Below are 21,199 nucleotides of genomic sequence, written 5' to 3'. Positions count from 1 at the left end.
CTTTCACTTGTTTTTAAGAAAATAAAATGACTTGATAAAACTGCTTTTTTTTCACTGTTGAAGTTATAAAAACTTTTTAAGAATTTAGAAACGTGATAGTATACCTTGGATAATCGCCATAAGTCGCATTAGAATTAGCTGACTTTTAGAAAAGAGACACATGTCCTTCAACCAAACTGAGGACACAGACAGACAGTCTGAACTCAGGTGTACCTGCTGATGGAGGTGTTGCTGTTGAGATAAAAAAAAAGAAAATCCTGCACTAAAAAAAGGTGTTTAAAAAAAAAAATTTAAAAAAAAAGTTTCTTACCCTGGAGATGGTCAGCGGCATGTTGAAGTCCTTCCCCCCCTGCAGCCTGAAGCCCCAGGGCCCGGGGCCGGGCAGCGACACAGTGTAGGTGCTCATTCTTCCAGACGACTAGAAGATCCTCCGAAATGTACGACGGCGATTTGACCAATTTGTTTTTTTAAACCCCACAGCTGCCGGAGGGATGGGAGGGAGGGCCGGTGCCGAGTAGCCTCTGAAAGGTGACAGAGAAAAAGATTTCAAACAGGTGAAATTATGAAGAAATAAACCTGAAAATGAAATTAAAAACTGTGTGAAATCAACGAACCGAAACTGCGAGAGAAGGAAAGAAGAAGCTGAGAGAGGAGACTGAAGAGGACTTGCCTGCTCAGAGGAGCCGATGTGACAGCCTAAGAATAGCCAGAGATAGCACTGTTGCATTGTGGGGGGGTGGAGGGGGTGAGGCGGGGTGAGGCAGGGTGAGGCAGGGTGAGGCAGGGGCAGGGGTGTTGAAGGGAAAAGGAGGGGAGATGGACTTATATGGTGCGAAAGAGGACACCCGGTATGCCAGGCTCGCCGTGATTCACGGGGGCCAATATAGACCCAGCAGATTCTTCTAGACCCCCTCACCCCCCTCATCCCGTTACGCTCAGGGTCTCCCTCGGACCCAATCAGAGGTGATGCCAGGAAACGTCTCATTATCTTCGTGGTGATAAAAGCCGAAACCTAACGCTACGAGTTAAGTGGCTCCGATAGCTGAAAGGTCAGCAGCAGACGGGTTATTACGGAGAGGTCGCAGGTACAAATTAGCCCGTATATCAATGCTGAAGCTCCCTACAGCAAGGCATTGAACTACAACCTACTCTACTGGATCTGCCTGGTGATCAAACAGTGGGACTGAACTATTTATTCTATATTTATAAAAAATTAAATAAATAGGAGAGAGTTTAAAATATCTAATCACAATTCATCGCAAATGAATGGCACATTTTTGATCTGTTCAAAATGTACCTTAAAGGGAGATTTGTCAAGTAGTTAATACTGTTATCAACATGGGCATGAGTGGTCAAATATGGTGCTTTATTCAAATATATGAATATATTTATTATTGTAAATCAATGAACAACACAAAACAATGACAGATATTGTCCAGAAACCCTCACAGGTACTGCATTTAGCATAAAACAATATGCTCAAATCATAACATGGCAAACTGCAGCCCAACAGGCAACAACAGCTGTCAGTGTGTCAGTGTGCTGACTTGACTATGACTTGCCCCAAACTGCATGTGATTATAATAAAGTGGGCATGTCTGTAAAGGGGAGACTCGTGGGTACCCAGAGAACCCATTTACATTCACATATCTGGAGGTCAGAGGTCAAGGGACCCGATTGAAAAAGGGCAGTTTTTCCTCGCCAAAAACGGGAAACCTCTGTTGGTCTGGAGGAGCTGCAGCAGTTATTTCTGCACAAACGTCCACTGTACATTCACTAGATATTCTCAGAGCTAAACTAACTCTTCTGCAGTGTGGAGTGCGCGCGCATGCACGTGAGAGTGGAGCGAGTGAATGAAGGCAAGCAGTCAGGCAGAGGAGCAGAGGAGCAGAGGAGCAGAGTACAGCAGAGACTCCGGCCCTGGAGACCAAAGCTACGGTCTCCCTCGCGTCCTCCGACGGGCTACAATAGATAGAACTTTGTGGTTTTGGTGCTTCCGTGTAGTTTGTGTTGGAGTCTTGTCTGAACAGCGTAGCCACATGTGAGCGCGCATATGCGAGCGCACATGGGACACCGACCCAGGTGATTTATACGTGTAAGAAGTTACAAACAGTCCCTTTAACACATTATTATTGCGTTAACTTTGACAGCCCTAGTTTATTTGATCAATTTTACATAGTAACTGTAAAAGGCTGTATTGCATGAACTGCCTCCATATCTGTGTTCTATACTGACTCCCAGTTATTAGTAGCTGCAACCTTCGATCATGCACACACGTTATCTACACCATTCCTAGAACCATCACTGTTTTTGGTGAAAGTGCTTTTGAAGTTTTTGCTCCCTCCTCTTGGTGTGAGCTACAGAGACACTTTAAACTAGGTTACTTTAGAAGCATGCAATACAAGTTTAAGGACTATTTGAACAGTGACTGTACCTGCCCTGGTACTGAATGACAGTGTTAAAGGTCCCATATTGTAAAAAGTGAGATTTTCATGTCTTTCATATTATAAAGCAGGTTTAAGTCCTATACAAATACTGTTAAACTATCAAAACGCTCAATATACGGAGAAATAGACACAGCCCGTATTCAGAAATTGTGCATTTGAAACAAGCCGTTAGGATTTCTGTCCATTTGTGATGTCACAAATATACAATATTTAGACCATTTCACAGTTTTAAACGTAAACATTCTAAATGTGTCCCAGTTTATTTCCTGTTGCAGTGGATGTGAATGACATCAGCTGACAGGAAGTAAACATGGACCCAAACTGTTGCCTAGCAATGCAATTCCGTTGCAATTCCGTTGAAATGCACTAAAACGGAGCGTTTCAGACAGACGGTAAATACAGGTATGTTCAGGCAGACAGTATGAGGAAAATAAAGTTGTTTTTTTTAACATTACAGCATGTTAACAAAATACAAGTATGAACCTGAAAATGAGAACGATATGGGACCTTTAACTCTTTGATGTAATTGGTGTGTGTTTTAAGTCTGTTGCTTGTCTCTTTTATATGAAATTTTTATGTGAAAGTCTGTTATTTGTACTTTTATGTGTGAAACTTTTATGCTGCCATCTTGGCCAGGACCCCCTTGGAAAAGATATTTCATACTGGATAAATAAAGGTGAAATAAAAAAATAACTTCTTTATTTTCTAGAGTAACTGGTTCATAGTTTTGTGTTCATAACATCAGAAAATTGTGAAAAATGGCCAAGAGGACGATTTCAAATGGCTTGTTTATATTTAGTCCAACAGTCCAAACTGAAAGGCAGCAAAAAACAGAATATTTTGCTTGAAAAATGACTGAAACCAAGATTCCATTATTAAAATAGTTGCAGATCATTTTCTGTCAAACCAACAACATATTGTCTCAATACTGTCTGATGTCCTGTCTGTGGCTCTCAGCTCAAAGCCCACTGGTTTCTACTGAGAACGTAAATCTTAAAAAACACAAATATATAGTCTCATTGTTTAAAAATTCACAGTAATTTCCTAAAACAGCTGCTCACTGTATAGTAGTTCTTATCAAACAAACAGGAGGAAATAGTGCATTGTTGGGGACTATTTTCAGCAGCGGATGAATCCACATTTGGTGCTCTAGTGAGTATTTGTGGCAGCGGGACGGTGTATGTTTGATTGAGTCAAAATAAACTAGTGTGTGTGTTCATGTTGATGAAGGAAGAAGATGTCACCCAGAGCAACAGTGTGACTCACTGCTAGGGATGTCACGAGAACTGATACTTCGGTACCAAGTCAATGCCAAATTTCAAAAAATGTGACGGTACTCTTTTTCTACAGTACCGACGGTTCCGTATGATGCCTGCAGGGTACGAAATTAACACCCGCCAAGCGCCAAATGCGGCTGCTTCTGTCCTCTGCTCTCTGTGTGTCGGAGTTTGACACACACACACACGCACACACACAACAGCGCCATGCAGCAGCGAGATCCAGAGATCCACAGATCCTCTATGTTCGAGCAGAGGATTCACTCGTGTGGAAAAAACTGAACTGAACAAACTGAATTTCTATCTTTTGTTGCTTATTGTTAAATCTCTGAAAAGTTTTTTTTTTTTTTTTTTATTGAACTCTGGACTCTGTATTTCTGGTGAATGTTATTGGGAGTTACATTTGATTATCTTACACTTAACTCCCAGATCCACTTAGTTAGAACCAATCCAATATCATTCAATCAGGTTTCAGGAGAAAAGCATGAAGAACTAACTTACGTTACTGAGCACCAGATGGATCCTCACAGACTAGAAACTTACTTGTGACTTGCAAAACAATGACCTGGTCCCACCTCTGATAGCCTATACCCAATGAAATGTCACCATGTCAGTGATTTTAAACTACTGCTTGAAATCTGAGGATATATATAGACACGTGTACACATTACATGGGATTTATGTTTTTTTTTACCATGGTGTCGAATTTGGTATCGAGAATCGTGGAAATTCCCTGGTATTGGTATCGACTACTACATTTCTGGTATTGTGACATCCCTACTCACTGATGCATTTTAATAGTTGTTGGACAACAATGGAGCTCTAGTATGGCCCAGAGGAAGAAGATATATCAGTCTGTGATACAGACACGATGCTTGTTAGTAGATACATTCACTGTTGGTTTGAGTCTGAACATGAAGAACAAATAAATAATTAAAGTTAGACATCTTGCAGTAGTGATGACAGCATTCAAACTAGAAACAGCTTCTGTCTGTAGAGGAACAGGTGTATGTCAGGGTAATGGGCTTTTATTTTGGCAGGTGCTGACAACAGGTGAGAATTCCCTGACAGACACACACACACACACACACACACTGCTGAGCTGTCAGCATGCGTGACGTTTCATGTAATGGCTACAGAAACATTTCTATGTTATATAAGTTACCCAATTCACATACAACTACACTACCCATAACCCCTGTTGTTATTGAAGTTGGATTCAGCCTTCAGAACTGTCCTGTGTTTTGTTTTGTTCATGTTGTCTTCCATGCCTAAACTGAAACTTAGAAGATAAACCTTTCTTCAAAGACAAAGTGTATCTTATTTTCCACGAATAATGATATTAATAAAAAGCATTTCTCTGTTCATTTATCAACCTCATGAAGCACTTTCCAAATTCGGATTTTGGCCTTCATTTCACAAAGTTTTCTCTTTGATTTCCAAACTTTCCAACAATGCACTTGAAAACAACACTGATTAGTGTAGAGCTGAAACAATTAGTCAATTACCTCAATAGTCCATTGACAGAAAATTATAGAATTGATTTGTTTACGTCATATGCAACAAAAATAACAGACTTTTTTTTGTTCCCAGCTCCTCAAATGTGAAAATGTGCTCCTTTTTGTGTTTTATATGAATGCAAACTGAGTATCCTTTGGGTGTGGGCTGTTTATTTTATTGTTTATTTCTCCTAGCAAGAGTGAACCCTACATACAACAGACCAGTCCCAAGTAGTAAAAGTAAGGCAATATACTAGGGATGCACCGATACCGATACCGGTACCGGTATCGGGTATACCGATACCGGTATCGGGTATCGGGTCCGATACTGTGCTCATGTACTCGTACTCGTACTCGCAAAACGGCTCCGATACAACGGCACCGATACCACTTTACAGCTTTTTCTCTGAACACAACACTATGAGAGCGGTGACAGTGAACCAGAACAGTAAAGTTGTGGGCCGGACAGATAAACAATGAGCTGAAACTCTCTATAAAGCTCCATGAAGCCGAGGGGAGCTGCTGATTCAGCTGATCATTCTCTGGAGGTTCATCACTACCAAAGACACCTTTCAAAATAAAAGACTGACACAGCGACACAGGCCAAGTCCACGTCTGCAGCCTGACTTTAGTAAACAAGTGTCACTAATGGGTTGGAAAATAATTTAATGATATCGACATGTAAAACATCTAAATATGTTTGAGTTACAAAGTGTGTAATATGTTTCTGTCTATGTGTCTGTAGGGGGGGAACTCAGCTTCTCTGCAGAGACTGACAGGCTGATCCCAGAGCAGCCTGATCTGCTCAGCCTGTTATATCACCGGCTAAGTTTAGACACCTTTGTCACAGGGAGGAATCTTATGGTGAGAGCTTTCCCAGGGTGCAACCAATACACCAATACACTTCTCAAAAATGATTTTAAGTTTAAATAGTAAAGATTTCACTACTTAAAGGAACAGTCTGTAGCATTGATTAAAAAAAGTTATTTTTATAAAACGGTCATATATCCTGACAGTAGTGCATGACACAGGTAACCGATGCTCCTAACGGAATCTGCAAGATTTCACAGACCGGAGGAAAACAACCAGTCAGAGCTGATCTGTCTCTGAGCAGCTGTCAATCACTCACAAACTCCGATCAGACGGCCAAACTAGGCAGCGCTGATCAAATATGAATCAATATTCTTTTACTGTAATGCCTATTTCTCTCCTCAGATGTTCTCAGAAACATCTTGTAGTGCACGGTTTAGCTGTAAAATGAGAACGTTTGTTGAGATCAGTTGAGGAAATACTAAGCACCGCCCACTAGCCGGAGCACAGCCAATAGGAACGCTCTCTCTCTCTGAAATGACCTGTGATTGCCCAAAGTCTCCCGTCACAGGCTAGATTTTTTAAAGGTCCCATATCATGCTCATTTTCAGGTTCATACTTGTATTTTGTGTTTCTATTAGAACATGTTGACATGCTGTAATGTTAAAAAACAACAACATTATTTTCCTCATACTGTCTGCCTGAATATACCTGTATTCACCTTCTGTCTGAAACGCTCCGTTTTAGTGCATTTCAACAGAATTGCAACGGAATTGCGTTGCTAGGCAACAGTTTGGGTCCATGTTTACTTCCTGTCAGTTGATGTCATTAACATACACTGCAAAAGGAAATAAACTGGGACACATTAAGAATGTTTATGTTTCAAACTGTGTAAAAGGTCTAAATATTGTATATTTGTGACAGCTTGTTTCAAACACAATTTCTGAATACGGGCTGTGTGTGTTTCCCCGTATATTGAGCGTTTTGATACTTTCACAGTATTTATATAGCACTTAAACCTGCTCTATAATATAAAAGACATGAAAATCTCACCTTTTACAATATGGGACCTTTAAAGCCTGAAAACAGAGCCATGAGGAGGTGCAGAAGTCTAGTTTTCTCTCAGAACACTTGAATTACAATATGCTGAAAGGTTATTACAAAATTTTGCTAAATGATACCAAAAACATTCTGCCTACTGAAGCTTTAATTGCAGTAATACTGCATATCTCCCTGTTGAGCCAATCATTATTACTGCAGGGGAAATTCCTCCACTGTGACAGCCCTTGACCTGCCAGGGCTTTTCTGCCAGAGAAAAACACTATATGAACACATGCCCTTCGGCCATACAATATCAACCACCACTGGATATGTAATCAGGGATACAAACATATTTATGGTGAAAAAAGAGGGAGCTGCCCAAAGTTGATAAAAAAATAAAAATGCGACAGCGTAATATCATATACCCATGTGACAAAGGCCTGAGCAGACACAGAGACGTGCACACTCCTGTTTGTGGGTATCAGACTGAACTGAATTGACCTTTAACTTAACAAGGCGGCTCAATTAAGAAGCTGTTTAAAATGACAGACTATTCACAAGTGCTCTGAGGTCAGTTATGTGTTGTTAATACTGAGAGAGATCCACTATCAGACCACTCTCCCCTTCCATTACACGCACACGCACACACACACACACACACAAACACACAAAGTATTTAACACCCTTCTCATATAGCTGCTGTGAATGGTATTGCCTCTGCTCACTGCTCTCTATGAGCAGTGACTCACATCGTGCCATCAAGTTCACTCAGTTTCTAAACTTGAATCTACAAAATGTCGTGAACTGAAAACAATACTTACAGTCTAAATTAGCACTAGTGCCCCCTGTGGTGGAGGACATATTCTGATCCTTTACTTAGTAAAAGTATGAATACCACTGTAAAAATACTCTATCACAAGTAAAAGTCCAGCATTGAAGATGTAAAAGTATGGAAGTATAATCAGGAAAATGTAGTTAAAGTATTAAAAGTAGAAAAATGGCCCCTTACCTGTCCCTGTTATACTATTATATATTACATGATTAGATTATTATTACTAATGCATTAAAGGTTACATTGATAAAAATTTTTTATGTAGACAAATCATTTAAAAAACAAAACAAAAACATCTACAGAGCTTTTAGAAAGGTGCCAAACAAAAGTATGTTTTTTCCTCAAAAAATTATGACTGTGAATTAATCATTTCAAAATGTTGACGGCTCCAAAATGAATGTTTTGTTTATCTCTGTGGAAGATATCGGATATTCGGTTCCAACTTCTAACAAAGCTTGTGAGACAATAGTATAACGACGTTGGTATCACTCGTTTGCTGTATACTATATATACATATACTGTACATTAATTATAAACGGGGGAAAAAAAGTTCAGAAACCTGTGTTTGGTAGATTATTTCTCTGTTGTTACAATGCTAATGGTCATTGTATTTTACATGGTTGGAAAGCCTGTTTATTTACCTTCACAATGATGTCCAACTTGTAAGGATCATGTATTTGTGGGATGAGCAGCACAGCTGATTATTTGGGGAGCGCCCAAGAAAAATTTGCCAAAATGCTCTGTCAATGGTAAACAGTGTATTGTCCTGTTGGTGTTGACTCTTGTTTTGAGTTGTTTGGTGGATTGGATGATTGAACTCTCTATCAGTAACAAGAAACAAACAAGAAGTATTTGTCTATTTTACACTTTATTAATTTAATACACCGTCAGGAGCCTCAGTAGCGGTGGAGGATCCATACGCAGCCACAACAGCCTGGCACCTCCTCCTCATGCTGGTCACCAACCTGGTCACACGTTGCTGTGGGATGGCGTTCCATTCCTCAACCAGGATTCGTTGCAGGTCAGCCAACGAGGTTGTGTTGGTCACTCTAACACGTACAGCACGCCCAAGCTGATCCCACAAGTGTTGAATTGGGTTGAGGTGTGGACTCTTGGCAGGCCGTTCCATTCTCTCTACTCCCACATTGTGGAGGTAGTCTGTGATAACCCTGGCTCTGTGGGGGCGAGCGTTGTCATCTTGGAGGATGAAGTTAGGTCCCAGATTGTGGAGATATGGGATCGCCACTGGCTGCAGAATCTCATCCCGATATCTCCCTGCATTGAGATGGCCTTCAATGATGACAAGCCTTGTTTTGCCAGTGAGGGAGATGCCCCCCACCCCCCCCACCACGACACTGACCCCACCAAAAGCTGTTACTGCATCGTTGCAACAATCAGCATAGCGTTCTCCGCGTTGCTCCATACTTTGACCCTGCCATCCAACTTTGGCAGACAGAACCTGGACTCATCACTGAACATGACATTCCCCCACATGTTCAGGTTCCATTGTCTGTGTTGTAGACACCAGCGCAAACGGGCCTGACGGTGAAGGGCAGTCATTGCAGGCTTCCTGGTAGCCTTATGAGAATACACTGTTTACCATTGGCAGAGCATTTTGGAACATTTTTCTTGGGCGCTACCCACATAATCAGCTGTGCTGCTCATCCCACAAATGCATGATCCTTACAAGTTGGACATCATTGTGAAGATAAATAAACAGGCTTTCCAAAGATGTAAAATACAATGACCATCAGCATTGATACAACAGAGAAATAACCCACCAAACACAAGTTTCCGAACTTTTTTCCCCCAGTTTATATACACTAGGGATGGAACAGTTCAGGTAAAAAATCCGACCCATTCGGTTCGGCACACGGTTCGGGTCGTGTATGAATTGTTCGGTTAATTTGAAATAAGTTATGAGGCTGATTGTGTGCCTTTTTTCATGCACAGTTTGTTGTCACACTAGAAATGGGGAACAGCCTCACAGTTTTTAGTCAAAAAGACATGCGCAGAAAAGAAAAAAAAACTTCAAATAGAGTTATCGGGGGAAAAAACTTCTCAGTTGGCACAGATGAAGTGGTGAGTGCGGCTGTCAGTCAGTTTAGGAAATGGCGAGTAGACACGGTAAAGTCCAGTTAGAGGATCCACCAGCATTGTTTGGCTCTGCTGTATGGGAGCATTAGTGTTACCATGAAAATGACGGAAAAAAAGTTGTGGATAAAACGGCAAATGTGTAAGCACTGTGCAACACGTGTGGTTTATGCTAGCGGCAACACTTCCAATATGATGAACCATTTGGACAAAGTGTCACCGAGGCGGACTGTCCGCGTCGTGCCCCCAGGGCGGGGCTCGGCCCGCGTAAAAGGCGCCAGGGGTCAGCGGCGACCCACCCGACCCGTCTTGAAACACGGACCAAGGAGCACATGCGCTCAGAGGGTGCAAGCAAAACTCCGTGGCGCAATAAAAGTGAGGGGCTGGCACGCGCCGGCTGAGGTGGGAACCGGCCCCGCGGGGTGGGTCACACGACCAGCCCGTCTCAACCGCACCATCGGGGAGGTGGAGCGTGAGCTCGTGTGATAAGACCCACAAGATGGTGACGAGAGGTTAACGTCTCGGTGCCGTAAAGTGGTATCGGTGCCGTTGTATCGGAGCCGTTTTGCGAGTACTAGTACATGAGCACAGTATCGGACCCGATACCCGATACTGGTATCGGTATCGGTGCATCCCTACACTTAAGCAACAGTAATTTCCCAACAGACACAGTGGTACAGAAATCCAACCGTATTCCTCCAAATACTGCACTTTTTGAGTGGAAAAACTAGTCTTTCAATTAAGAGCTGATAATCAGGGAATTGAGACATATGTTATACTGTTCTTTGTTTTTCTTATAGTATAGTTCTGGTTGAGCTCATGCTTCAATCAATGTTGATGGCCTTAGTCTATAATTACATCATATTTATATGAAAATAACAAAGCTGTATTTTTTGTTTGCACTAATGACTGTAGAGGAACTATTCTTTCGGTTAAGATTTGAAAATGAAGAAGTGTTTATGTTCTTTATGTAGCCATACTTTTGTTAAGGCAAACATTTGTTAACTTATTTTTGCCAAATAAATGAAAAGCATGTTGAAATCAGAACATGACCTCCTCGCTGTAACAGAAATGTACCGAACCGAACCCAAAACCGTGATATGAACCCAACCGTGAATTTTGTGAACCGTTCCGCCCTAATATATACATATATACACATATACACATACATGTATATACACATGGGTCAGCCCTAATATATAAACATACACACATGCTTTTTATATATATATATGTTTATCTTTTTTCACCTACATAGTACTTAAATGTTTATGTCTTACCTTCCTCAGCTTTGCCATCCTTTTAGCTGTATGTCTATTTCTGTGTGGGTACATTGAGAGCAAAGTCCTTGTATGTGTTCACATACTTGGCCAATAAAGCTGATTCGGATTCTTATCGTGCAGCATGAGAGTAAGCAGTTATTAAACATATTTTTGTTTTTATTTCAAATCACTTCTGAAACTATGTAGTTATAAAGTTATAAAGGAATTTTAAATTGAATGAATTTATTTGGACTACTGTTTTTAAATTACAAAACATATACATACATTTGCATAAAGCAGCATACTTGCCCACTCCCATACTGATAAGAGTATTAAATACATAACAAATCTCCCTTTAAGGTACATTTTGAACAGATAAAAAATGTGTGATTAATTTGCAATTAATTAAGATTAAATATTTGAATCCACTCTCAGCCCTGATAACAACTAAACACATGATGTAGTTTGTTGATTACTGCACAGCCAGTGTTCCTCTACACGAACATGTCACCATCTGATTCATGAAGACAGTTGTGTTCACCTTGTGTCTCAGGTGCTCCGCAGACAGACACCGCCCACCTGCTGCTCCTGCTGCTCCTGCTGCTCGTGCTGCTTCCCGCTCCGTGCTCCGCCCCGCAGGGCCGCTCCGTGCGCGGAACTCAGCGCTCCCCCTGTGAGGAAAACAAACCTACTATGAGACTTTCAACCTGTGAGTTCGTTTCAGACCTCAGAACTAAACACACAGCGGTAGGTAGCTCCAGCGGGGGAAGTGTCCGGTGTGAGCCGGGCTGAGAGCCGGGCTGAGAGAGCTGTGAGCCGGGCTGAGAGCCGGGCTGAGGGAGCTGTGAGCCGTGCCGTGCTCCGGGCCACTTGTTGCCGGCTGATGACATGAAGATGAAGTCGGGATTAGAGAGTAGCGGCACGCAGGGCACCAACAGGTGGGAACAGTTAGACAGGTGAACACACACAGCAGCAGCAGCAGCAGCCTACCTGTCTACCTGTCGCCGCTGTCTGTCTCCTCACAGCTCCGTGAACCGTCACACACCGACCGGTACAGCCTGCGGTGGTCCGGGGATCCGGCTCCGGTACCCGGCCCGGGGGGTGTTAACGTTAACGGTGGATTTTCATTAGCGGGTTTTTTATTTAAAGAGGCAGGAGACTCACAGACCGCAGGTGAACAACTGAAAGACATCCACTGTGTTCAAATGATCTCATTCTTCTTTATAACTTACAGTGATGAGTTATGAATACATGTTTATGAATTGTTGATAAATTCTAATTAATAAAATTAAAATAAACAGAATTTACTTTTTATAAGTTTATAAGGATAAATAAACCTCTTTTGAAGCACAGTCACAAAATGGAAAATTCAGTTTCTGATTTAAAGGTCCCATATCGTGTTCATCTTCAGGTTCATACTTGTATTTTGTGTTTCTACTAGAACATATTTACATGCTGTAATGTTCAAAAAACCTTTAATATATTTTATTTTCCTCATACTGTCTTCCTCTGTCTGAAACACTCCATTTCAATGCATTTCAATGGAATTGCATTGCTAGGCAACAGTTTGGGTCCATGTTTACTTCCTGTCAGCTGATGTCATTAACATACACTGCAACAGGAAATAAACTGAGACACATTTAGAATGCTTATGTTTAAAACCGTGTAAAGGTCTAAATATTGTATATTTGTGACATCACAAATGGACAGAAATCCTAACGGCTTGTTTCAAACGCACAATTTCTGAATACGGACTTTGTGTATTTCTCTGTATATTGAGCGTTTTGATAGTTTAACAGTATTTATATAGCACTTAAACCTGCTTAATAATATAAAAGACATGAAAATCTCACTTTTTACAATATGGGACCTTTGAAGAATCTGAAAAATAAAAATTCTACTCACATTTTTTCATCAGCTCAGTGTGTTTTATTACATCAGACCATCTTTGAATCACAGTCTGCAGCCTACTGTTTAAAGCTGCAGTAGGCAGTATATTTTTGGCATCATTGGGCAAAAATCCCATAATAACCTTTCAGCATATTGTAATTCAAGTGTTCTGAGAGAAAACTAGACTTCTGCTCCTCCTCATGGCTCTGTTTTCAGGCTTTTGAACATCTAGCCCAGAGGTAGCCAACACGGTGCCCGCGGGCACCTGGTCGCCCGCAGGGACCACGTGAATCGCCCGCAAGGCATGTTCTAAAAATAGCACTAGTCACCATGGAGCTCCGTCTAAAATTTTAGTTGCTGTTCTTTTTGAATATTTTATGAGGGCCCGAGCACCGTCAACATCGGACCAGCGAAGGCCCTATTGAAACTGTAGGAATTCTTCTTCTTCTTCTTCTTCTTTTTCTTTTTCTTACAATGAATCGCCTTTTTGACGACCTTAACATGCCCCAAAAGTTGTTAAACTTGGCACATTTATCAGACGCAGTGAACATTTTAGTATTTTAAGGGTCTCGGTCTTGGCTGTTGCAAAATGACTCGCTAGCGCCCCTAGAAAATTGGAAAAAGTATGAAATTTGGTAGACAGATGTAACATGCGGAGACAAACAAAAAAGCCTTTTGGAGGTATGGCCAAAACTCAACAGGAAGTCAGCCATCTTGAATTTAATATGCGATTTTCGCCCATTTTTAGCGTTTTATAGGTCGTGTACTTTAACGAACTCCTCCTACAGATATTGTCAGATCAACTTGAAATTCGGTCAGAACCATCTAAAGGCCTTGAGGATGAAAAGCTATCAAAATGGTGAGTTTTCACTTAACGACCTAACCGTGACGTGGATGCCATTTTGAGCCATTCGCCATGAAACAGGAAGTTGTTGTAACTCAACTGTACATAGTCAGATCTGTCCCAAATTTCTCAGGCATGATAAGGGTCCTGTCCTGAGGACATTTACATGCAACAATATACTCATAGTCCCGCCCCAAGAAGTTAGCCACGCCCCCTTTCATAACTCATTAACCGTTTGTCGTAGAGTCTTGTGGGAGGTGTCATATCACTCAGCAGAGAGTTTCTGTTTCATTGGTGAAGGTTAGCTCCGCCCACTACACATTAGCCACGCCCCTTTTCATTACTCATGAACCATTTGTCGTAGAGTCTTCTGGGAGGTGTCATATCACTCAGCGGAGAGTTCCTGTTTCATTGGTGATGGTTATCCCCGCCCCCAACATTTAGCCACGCCCCCTTTTCATAACTCATGAACCGTTTGTCGTAGAGTCTTGTGGGTGTCATATCACTCAGCAGAGAGTTCCTGTTAAGTTGGTATTGTTATCCCCGCCCCCTACACTTTAGCCATGCCCCCTTTCATAACTTGTGATCCATTTGTCGTAGAGCCTTGTGGCAGGCGTCATGGCGCTCATCAGAGTTTCGGTTTCACCGTGCCCGGCCGCGTCAGTCGGCGTCCGGCCAGTACCCCCGATGCGCAAGGAAGGGCCAGGGCCCGTTCATCGCTGCTCGCAGCTTTAATTATATTTATTATATTAATGTAGATTTTAAAATGACAATATTTAATATAACATTTTTAAAACAAAAATGTTTAATGTATATATGAACTCTGACCTTGTCTGAAGTCAAAGTTCAATATTGTGCGCATGTCAAACCGCCATCTCACTCTTTGCTTTGGCCTATGGAAGGAGGATGGGACACGGGTCTTGGGCTGTGGGGTACAATGCATGCGCAGTGTAACTCAAGCTGCGGTAATGCGTTTTGATTGGCTCAATTTCGGCGAGTGCAGACCAGATTTTACTGCGCATACCCCAAAGCTATGACGTTTTGATGACTCGTGTCCTAGCTTCCTTTCCATAGGCCTTGGCTGAGACAAAGAAGCGGGCGCAGCTACGATGGGGAGCTAGATGTGGTTTTTACCCCCCAAACTGAAGAAAACATGGCAGAAAAGCCAAAGAAAACATACTATTTTCACAATAATTGGGAGGAAGAGTTCTTTTTTTCACGACAATACGAAAATGTGTTTGTCTCATTTGCGGGGCAACTGTTGCGATGGCAAAGCGGCACAATGTGGAGAGACACTTCAGTACGAGTCACAAGAGCTTCCATGCTAACTACCCGCCTGGCAGCGCACTACGGACAGAAAGGCAGCTTTGGGCAAACGACTTTTTTTCACGAGGCCGGTGATAAAATCACAAAAAGCAACTGAATCTTCGTTTAGAGCTGCAAATTTTCTTGATAAAGAACAAGAAAGCCTTTTCGGACGGGGAGGTCTTGAAAGGAGCAATGATGATATTTGCAAACACTGTGTTCAAAGACGAGAAGAATGGTCCCGATGCCATCTCCACTCTCTCCGATGTCCAACTGGGGGCAAGTACGATGGTTAGAAGAGTGTCGGCTATGTCCGAAAACTTGACGGAGCAACTGGCGCTATGACGCAAAAGTAACCGGCTTTGATCATGTGATGATTCCTGTCGTCAAGATCATAAATGGCATCCGCTCCAAAGCCAAACAACACAGGACATTCAAGGTGCTATTGGAGGAGCTGTCAGCTGAATATGGTGACCTGTTACTACACAGAAATTCGATGGCTCAGCAGGGGACGAATTTTGCAGCGTTTTTTGTCACTTTTGTAGATATAGCATGCCGTTGTAGACGCCTGAATATTTCAGAGTAAATAAATACATTGAAAAGTGGCTTAAATTTCCACAATAAAAAAAACCCTAAAATATTGAATTTACAGAACACTGAATTATCTTAATCTATCTAATATAAATAGGCTATGCGTTTGTGAAATTAAATTTTAAATTTACAATTATTGTGATTTTCATTGAAATTCACCTCCATTTGGGACATTCCTGTGATGCAGCAACATTTCTGTCCCCATGAATTACTTCCTCATATTTTCTTTAAACCTGACAGATATTTATAACAAATGGCTTGAATTTTAGATTTTAGAATGTCTTCTTTATAATTTAAGAATAATATAGAAATAATGATATAAACAAAGAATAATGCACATTAAAACTACTACTTTTTTTTACTCTTCACTGAGGTTTTTTGGTACCGTACACCCATTTTCAGAAAGTGACATATTTTTTGGGAGAGAACTCAAAGGAGTAAAGTAGGGAGCATACATTTTCACTCATGTCTTTTTCCCCCCATGTTTCATGATATTAATCTGTTCGTCACACTCTTAATGTTCCACCCTGTTGGACTAAATTATGAAGAAAGTTGGTCTGATCAAAAAAAGATGTTAAACATATTTGATATAGTTATAAAAGTTCTGTTTATGTGTGGACGGTTAACTAGCTAAATCTGGATCACTCACAGAGCTTTGGCTAACTTTGGTCTAAATGTTCCACCCTGTTGGGTCTATAGACCAGTATAAACCAGTCTGCTCATAGGGATTATTATTTGAGTGCCTGAGATTGGCCAATATGTTTTCCTGACACTTAAAGGTCCCATATCATGCTCATTTTCAGGATCATACTTTTATTTTGTTTGTACTAGAACATGTTTACATGTTAAAAAAAAACATTATTTTCCTCATACTGTTGGCCTGAATATACCTGTATTTACCCTCTGTCTTAAACGCTCCGTTTTAGCGCATTTCAACGGAATTGCGACAAAATTGCAACACAATTGCGTTGCAAGGCAACAGCTTGGGTCCATGTGTACTTCCTGTCAGCTGATGTTATTCACATACACTGTAACCAGGAATAAACTGGGACACATTTAGAATGTTTACGTTTAAAACTGTGCAAAAGGTCTAAATATTGTATATTTGTGACATCACAAATGGACAGAAATCCTGTTTCAAATGCAGAGTTTCTGAATACAGGCTGTGTGTATTTCCCTGTGGATTGAGTGTTTTGATACTTTCAGAGTATTTATATAGGACTTAAGCCCGCTTTATAATAAAAAAAACATGAAAATCTCACTTTTTTATAATATGGGACCTTTAAACATGTCACTATTCTTATATCATGCAAAAATGAGGCTGAAACGTTGCTGCATAACAGGAATAACCCATTTTTGATATTATTTATGGTCTGCATTTTTTCAGCAGCACGCATTCAACGTATGTCTCTTTAGTTTTCATTGTTCGTGGAGGAGTCCACCATTCTTATGCTGGGTTCCTCTGATGCCTTCACACACACACGGGGGATTGATTGAAAACGCTGTAGCATGTAATCAAGTGATAATGTTTGTAATTTGATCTGATTCCGCCTCAGTGTTTACTGTTCGCTGTCATACAGCCGTATCAAGTCACTGCTAACACGACATGGCCTACTGCTGCTGCTTTACATTAAAACACTTGAAACTTTTATTGTGAAGCAGCCACAGGAAATGCAATGTATTTGTCACTGAGGTTAACGCTGACAGCTAGCATGGCTCTGTCCACAAAATCCACCAGCATCTCTAAAAAGCTCACTTGTTAATCACGTTATATTGCAGTTTATATATAAAAAGTAAAAGTGAAAACTTGCAGTTTAAACAGCACAGTCTGTATTACTGTAGGCTGAGCCTATATATGTATATCATTTATTTAGGCTACTGTATGTCATTTTAAAGTAATTTCTGTCTGCAGTGATGAAGACACAAATAGAGGCGTTCCACAAGGAATACAGTGAATAATAGATATTTATTTAGAAAAATAAATAAGAGCAACACTGACGTAAACAGGCAATAAAACAGGAAAAAAACAAACAGAGATTTAGCCTACTGCATCAAACTGGTGCCACATTATACTGTAGGCTACTTTCTTTATTGGGACAATAGGAGAAATGATAAGGAAACTAGTTACGCTGACATGAGGTTATGTTACTACAAGCCCTCAGAAACAAAAGTTGAAGTGTTTGAAGACCTTTGGAGTGAATTTAATAACCATTGAATATCCAAATATTGAAGCTGTCAAAGCAGCTGTGTTGTGGGCTTATCTTTCACACTTGGATTTAGGTTAGCTTCTGCTTTAGTTTAGCAGTTAAAATGTTTTGGTTTAGTTAAAGGAACAGTGTGTAGGATCTGGCGGTATCTAGCAGTGAGGTTGAGATTGCAACCAACTGAAGCCTCTCCCATGTGCCAGGCGTGTAGGAGTTCTACGGTGGCCCGCGCAAAAACGCGAATGGCCTTCTCTAGAGCCAGTTGTTGTAAGAGCAGCGTAGGTCATCTGGAGCAGAGCCAGTGCGTAGAGTGTGTGTGTATGAGGGAAGTGAGTGGTGAAGCAAGAGAGAGAGAGCAGTGGCGACGGGTAGTGAGTAATGTTATTGACTCTGGCCCAAGAGCTACTGTAGAAACATGGCGGTGCAACATGGCGGACTCCGTGGAGAGGACCCGCTCCCTGTGTAGATATAAACGGCTCGTTCTAAGCTAACGAAGACACATCGATTATACACAAAAGAAAACATAGTTATTAATATTATATTCCATTTCTGCCAAAAGATCCCCCTAATTGTTACACACTGGTCCTTTAAGCTTATGGTTTAGTTTAGCTGCTACATTTTCTTAATTAGGCTGATGATAAAATTTAGCAGCTTAAACAGTTTGTTTTGATTTAGCTAAAGGTCAGTTTACCCAGAAAGCAGTTTGTTAACAGCCTTTAGCTCTTAAAACATTTTGATAAAGGTTAGCTAACGGTGTAGCTTAGTTCGGTTTAGTTTAACAGCTTAAACAGTTTGGTTCAGTTTAGCTAACAGCCCACTTTATCTCCTAAAACATTGTGATACAGGTTGGCTAATAATTTAGCTTAGTTACACTTGGCTAATGGTTCAGTTTTATTCACTTAAATTAATGAAAACGACAGAAGAAAACTTGTCTTGTTATTTTTATAGAAACATTTAAATAGACTCTTGAGCAGGGCTGCCCAAAGTGGGGCCCTCGGGCCCGCCATCAGGGTCCATTTGGACCATCCGATGTTAACAAATTAATTTTTTTAAATAAAAGGCCCGTGGAATCGCCGGCGATCCCGACTGACTTTACTGTCTTTCGGAGGCTGTAGCAGGCTCGGTTTTAGAGTGAGGGTGAAGGTACTGGTACCATATGAAACTAGAAAAGCCAAAGGAATCCATCGGTACCAACAATATCATGCATCATTAGCTTGTGGCGAAGGAGGCTAAATAACGATCCAAAGTTAGGCTAAATTTTGGCGAGGGAAAACTGGCAAGGCCTTTTTCACAGGGGTCCCTTGACCTCTGACCTCAAGATATGTGAATGCAAATGGGTTCTATGGGTACCCACGAGTCTCCCCTTTACAGGCATGCCCACTCGCGCAGAAACATGTTTTTTGAATGCAGTAAAAATTTATTATTTTTGCTTATTCTTAAAATGGTGTAGACTATTTGAACATTTCTGCATTCTCGGGTCCCTAAACAGTCTTTGAAATGCATAAATTGGGTATGACTGTAAATGAGCCCAATTGTATTCAGCAGGTGGGTTTTAAGGGGTTAACTATGTAAAAGCTAAAATAATATTCAATTTGGGGAACTTTGCATCTTAACAGGGGTTTACTTTTGTCCCATGGTCCACTACTGAGTTCCAGTTTTCAAGGGAAAAGGTTTGGGCACCCCTGCTCTTGAGGAATGCACAAATAACTTCACTCAGACCAACAGGTCAGATGGGCTCATCAAGAGCTGCGATACAATCAACAATTATATCCCTTTTCACCCCCGTACTAACACCAACAACATCACAGTCACATTTCCACCAAACTATCCTTTGGCAAAATACACACTTTAAATATGCAATCAAGAGGAAGAAAGAAAGAAACACAAATAGAAAGAAAAACACAAACTGAACAACAGTGAAACATTGGAAATATCTTGTTTCTTAATAAAAGTGCGTTTGCAGGCCTCAGGGCTTTCAGGATTCACTGAGATAAGGAGAAACATTTGAATTAATTCAGTCTGACATTTTGGAAAATCCTATTGATTGCAGTGTTGCAAACTGTTTTCCAATGAAAGTAGCTAACACTAACTCCAAAGGTCGGCAGATGGCGTCAGGGCCGCCGCTCCCACCACGCGCATCACGCACTGCACGTAGTGCACCACAATTATGATCATCATCATAATAATCATAAAGATGAATTATTTAAATTTAAGATGAAGCACAAGAGCACAACTACAATTGGCATCATTAGACCATTACAGGCAATACAAACATATACATATTTGCTCCATAATAATAAAAGGAATTCTGGTGCCCCCCTCCTCCATCATCCTTTGGTTTGTTCCATTGTGCCTCACAAACTCGAGCCGGCTTGTCCAGACCGCCCGCCTGAGCAGCGCGTGGCGGCTGCGTTACCTGTTGTTTTTTATTTTGGAGTGCATGTTAACAGGTTATGGTACGTGTCCACAGGCTCCGTCCTTTCCACGCTTCCCATTCATTGTATTTGTAAGCAGCCGTGCAATGCATTCTGATAGCGTGGCGTTGCGATTCGAGAAACAGAACGTCACGACACCCGCTCCTCATCTACATAAAGTTGAGGGCTAGTCTACTTTATACAAATCACGGGCATCCGACGCGACTCGCCGCCTCTCGAAACTCACGAGAATCATTTAAAATAAACGTTGTTGATTCAAAATAAAGACAGATTCAGCAACTGCATGGATTATTTCTTGCCTCAAATGTTTTCAGAGAGACCCTGGGCTGTTGGCAGAGGAGCCGTGGACTGTGATTACTCTGAGCAGCATTGGAAATGAATTACAATATAATATTTCTTCCTTTATCCTTGATGGGCTGAAGAAGTCGCTAAATTTGTCACTAGTTAGAAATAAAGTCGCTAGGAGGGTCTGAAAAGTCGCTAAAATCTAGCGAGAACGTCATCAAGTTGGCAACACTGATGATTGATATCATACCCAGATATTATCCAATATTCAAATAGAGATCAGTTTCATCTCTGTGTGTCCAGTACAGAGGTATAGGTCCAGGGAGTGTTTGGCCTGGCTTAGCAGAAAGACTGGAAGCATGGGAAAACTGCAGTTAGCCTAG

General features: G+C 41.2%; 1 protein-coding gene across 4 annotated transcripts in view; it reads right to left on the bottom strand.

Annotated features, from left to right (window-relative positions):
- LOC141773443 (LIM domain-binding protein 3-like) overlaps positions 1 to 12,389 on the bottom strand; it is a 94,302-nt gene extending 81,913 nt beyond the window's left edge. For all 4 annotated transcript variants that reach the window (XM_074645286.1, XM_074645283.1, XM_074645284.1 and 1 more), the window contains exons 1-3: positions 12,253 to 12,389; positions 11,804 to 11,933; positions 311 to 521 (exon numbers count right to left, since the gene is read on the bottom strand). In XM_074645286.1, the coding sequence (XP_074501387.1) occupies positions 311 to 406 (96 nt within the window). In that variant the 5' untranslated portion in view covers positions 407 to 521; positions 11,804 to 11,933; positions 12,253 to 12,389. The remainder of the gene's footprint in view (positions 1 to 310; positions 522 to 11,803; positions 11,934 to 12,252) is intronic.
- Positions 12,390 to 21,199: the final 8,810 nt, after the last annotated feature.

This window comes from Sebastes fasciatus, chromosome 9 (assembly GCF_043250625.1).
Source record: "Sebastes fasciatus isolate fSebFas1 chromosome 9, fSebFas1.pri, whole genome shotgun sequence".
Lineage (NCBI taxonomy): Eukaryota > Metazoa > Chordata > Actinopteri > Perciformes > Sebastidae > Sebastes > Sebastes fasciatus.
The sequence above is the reverse complement of the archived record's forward strand: the minus strand, read 5'-3'. Positions and strand labels throughout refer to the sequence as shown.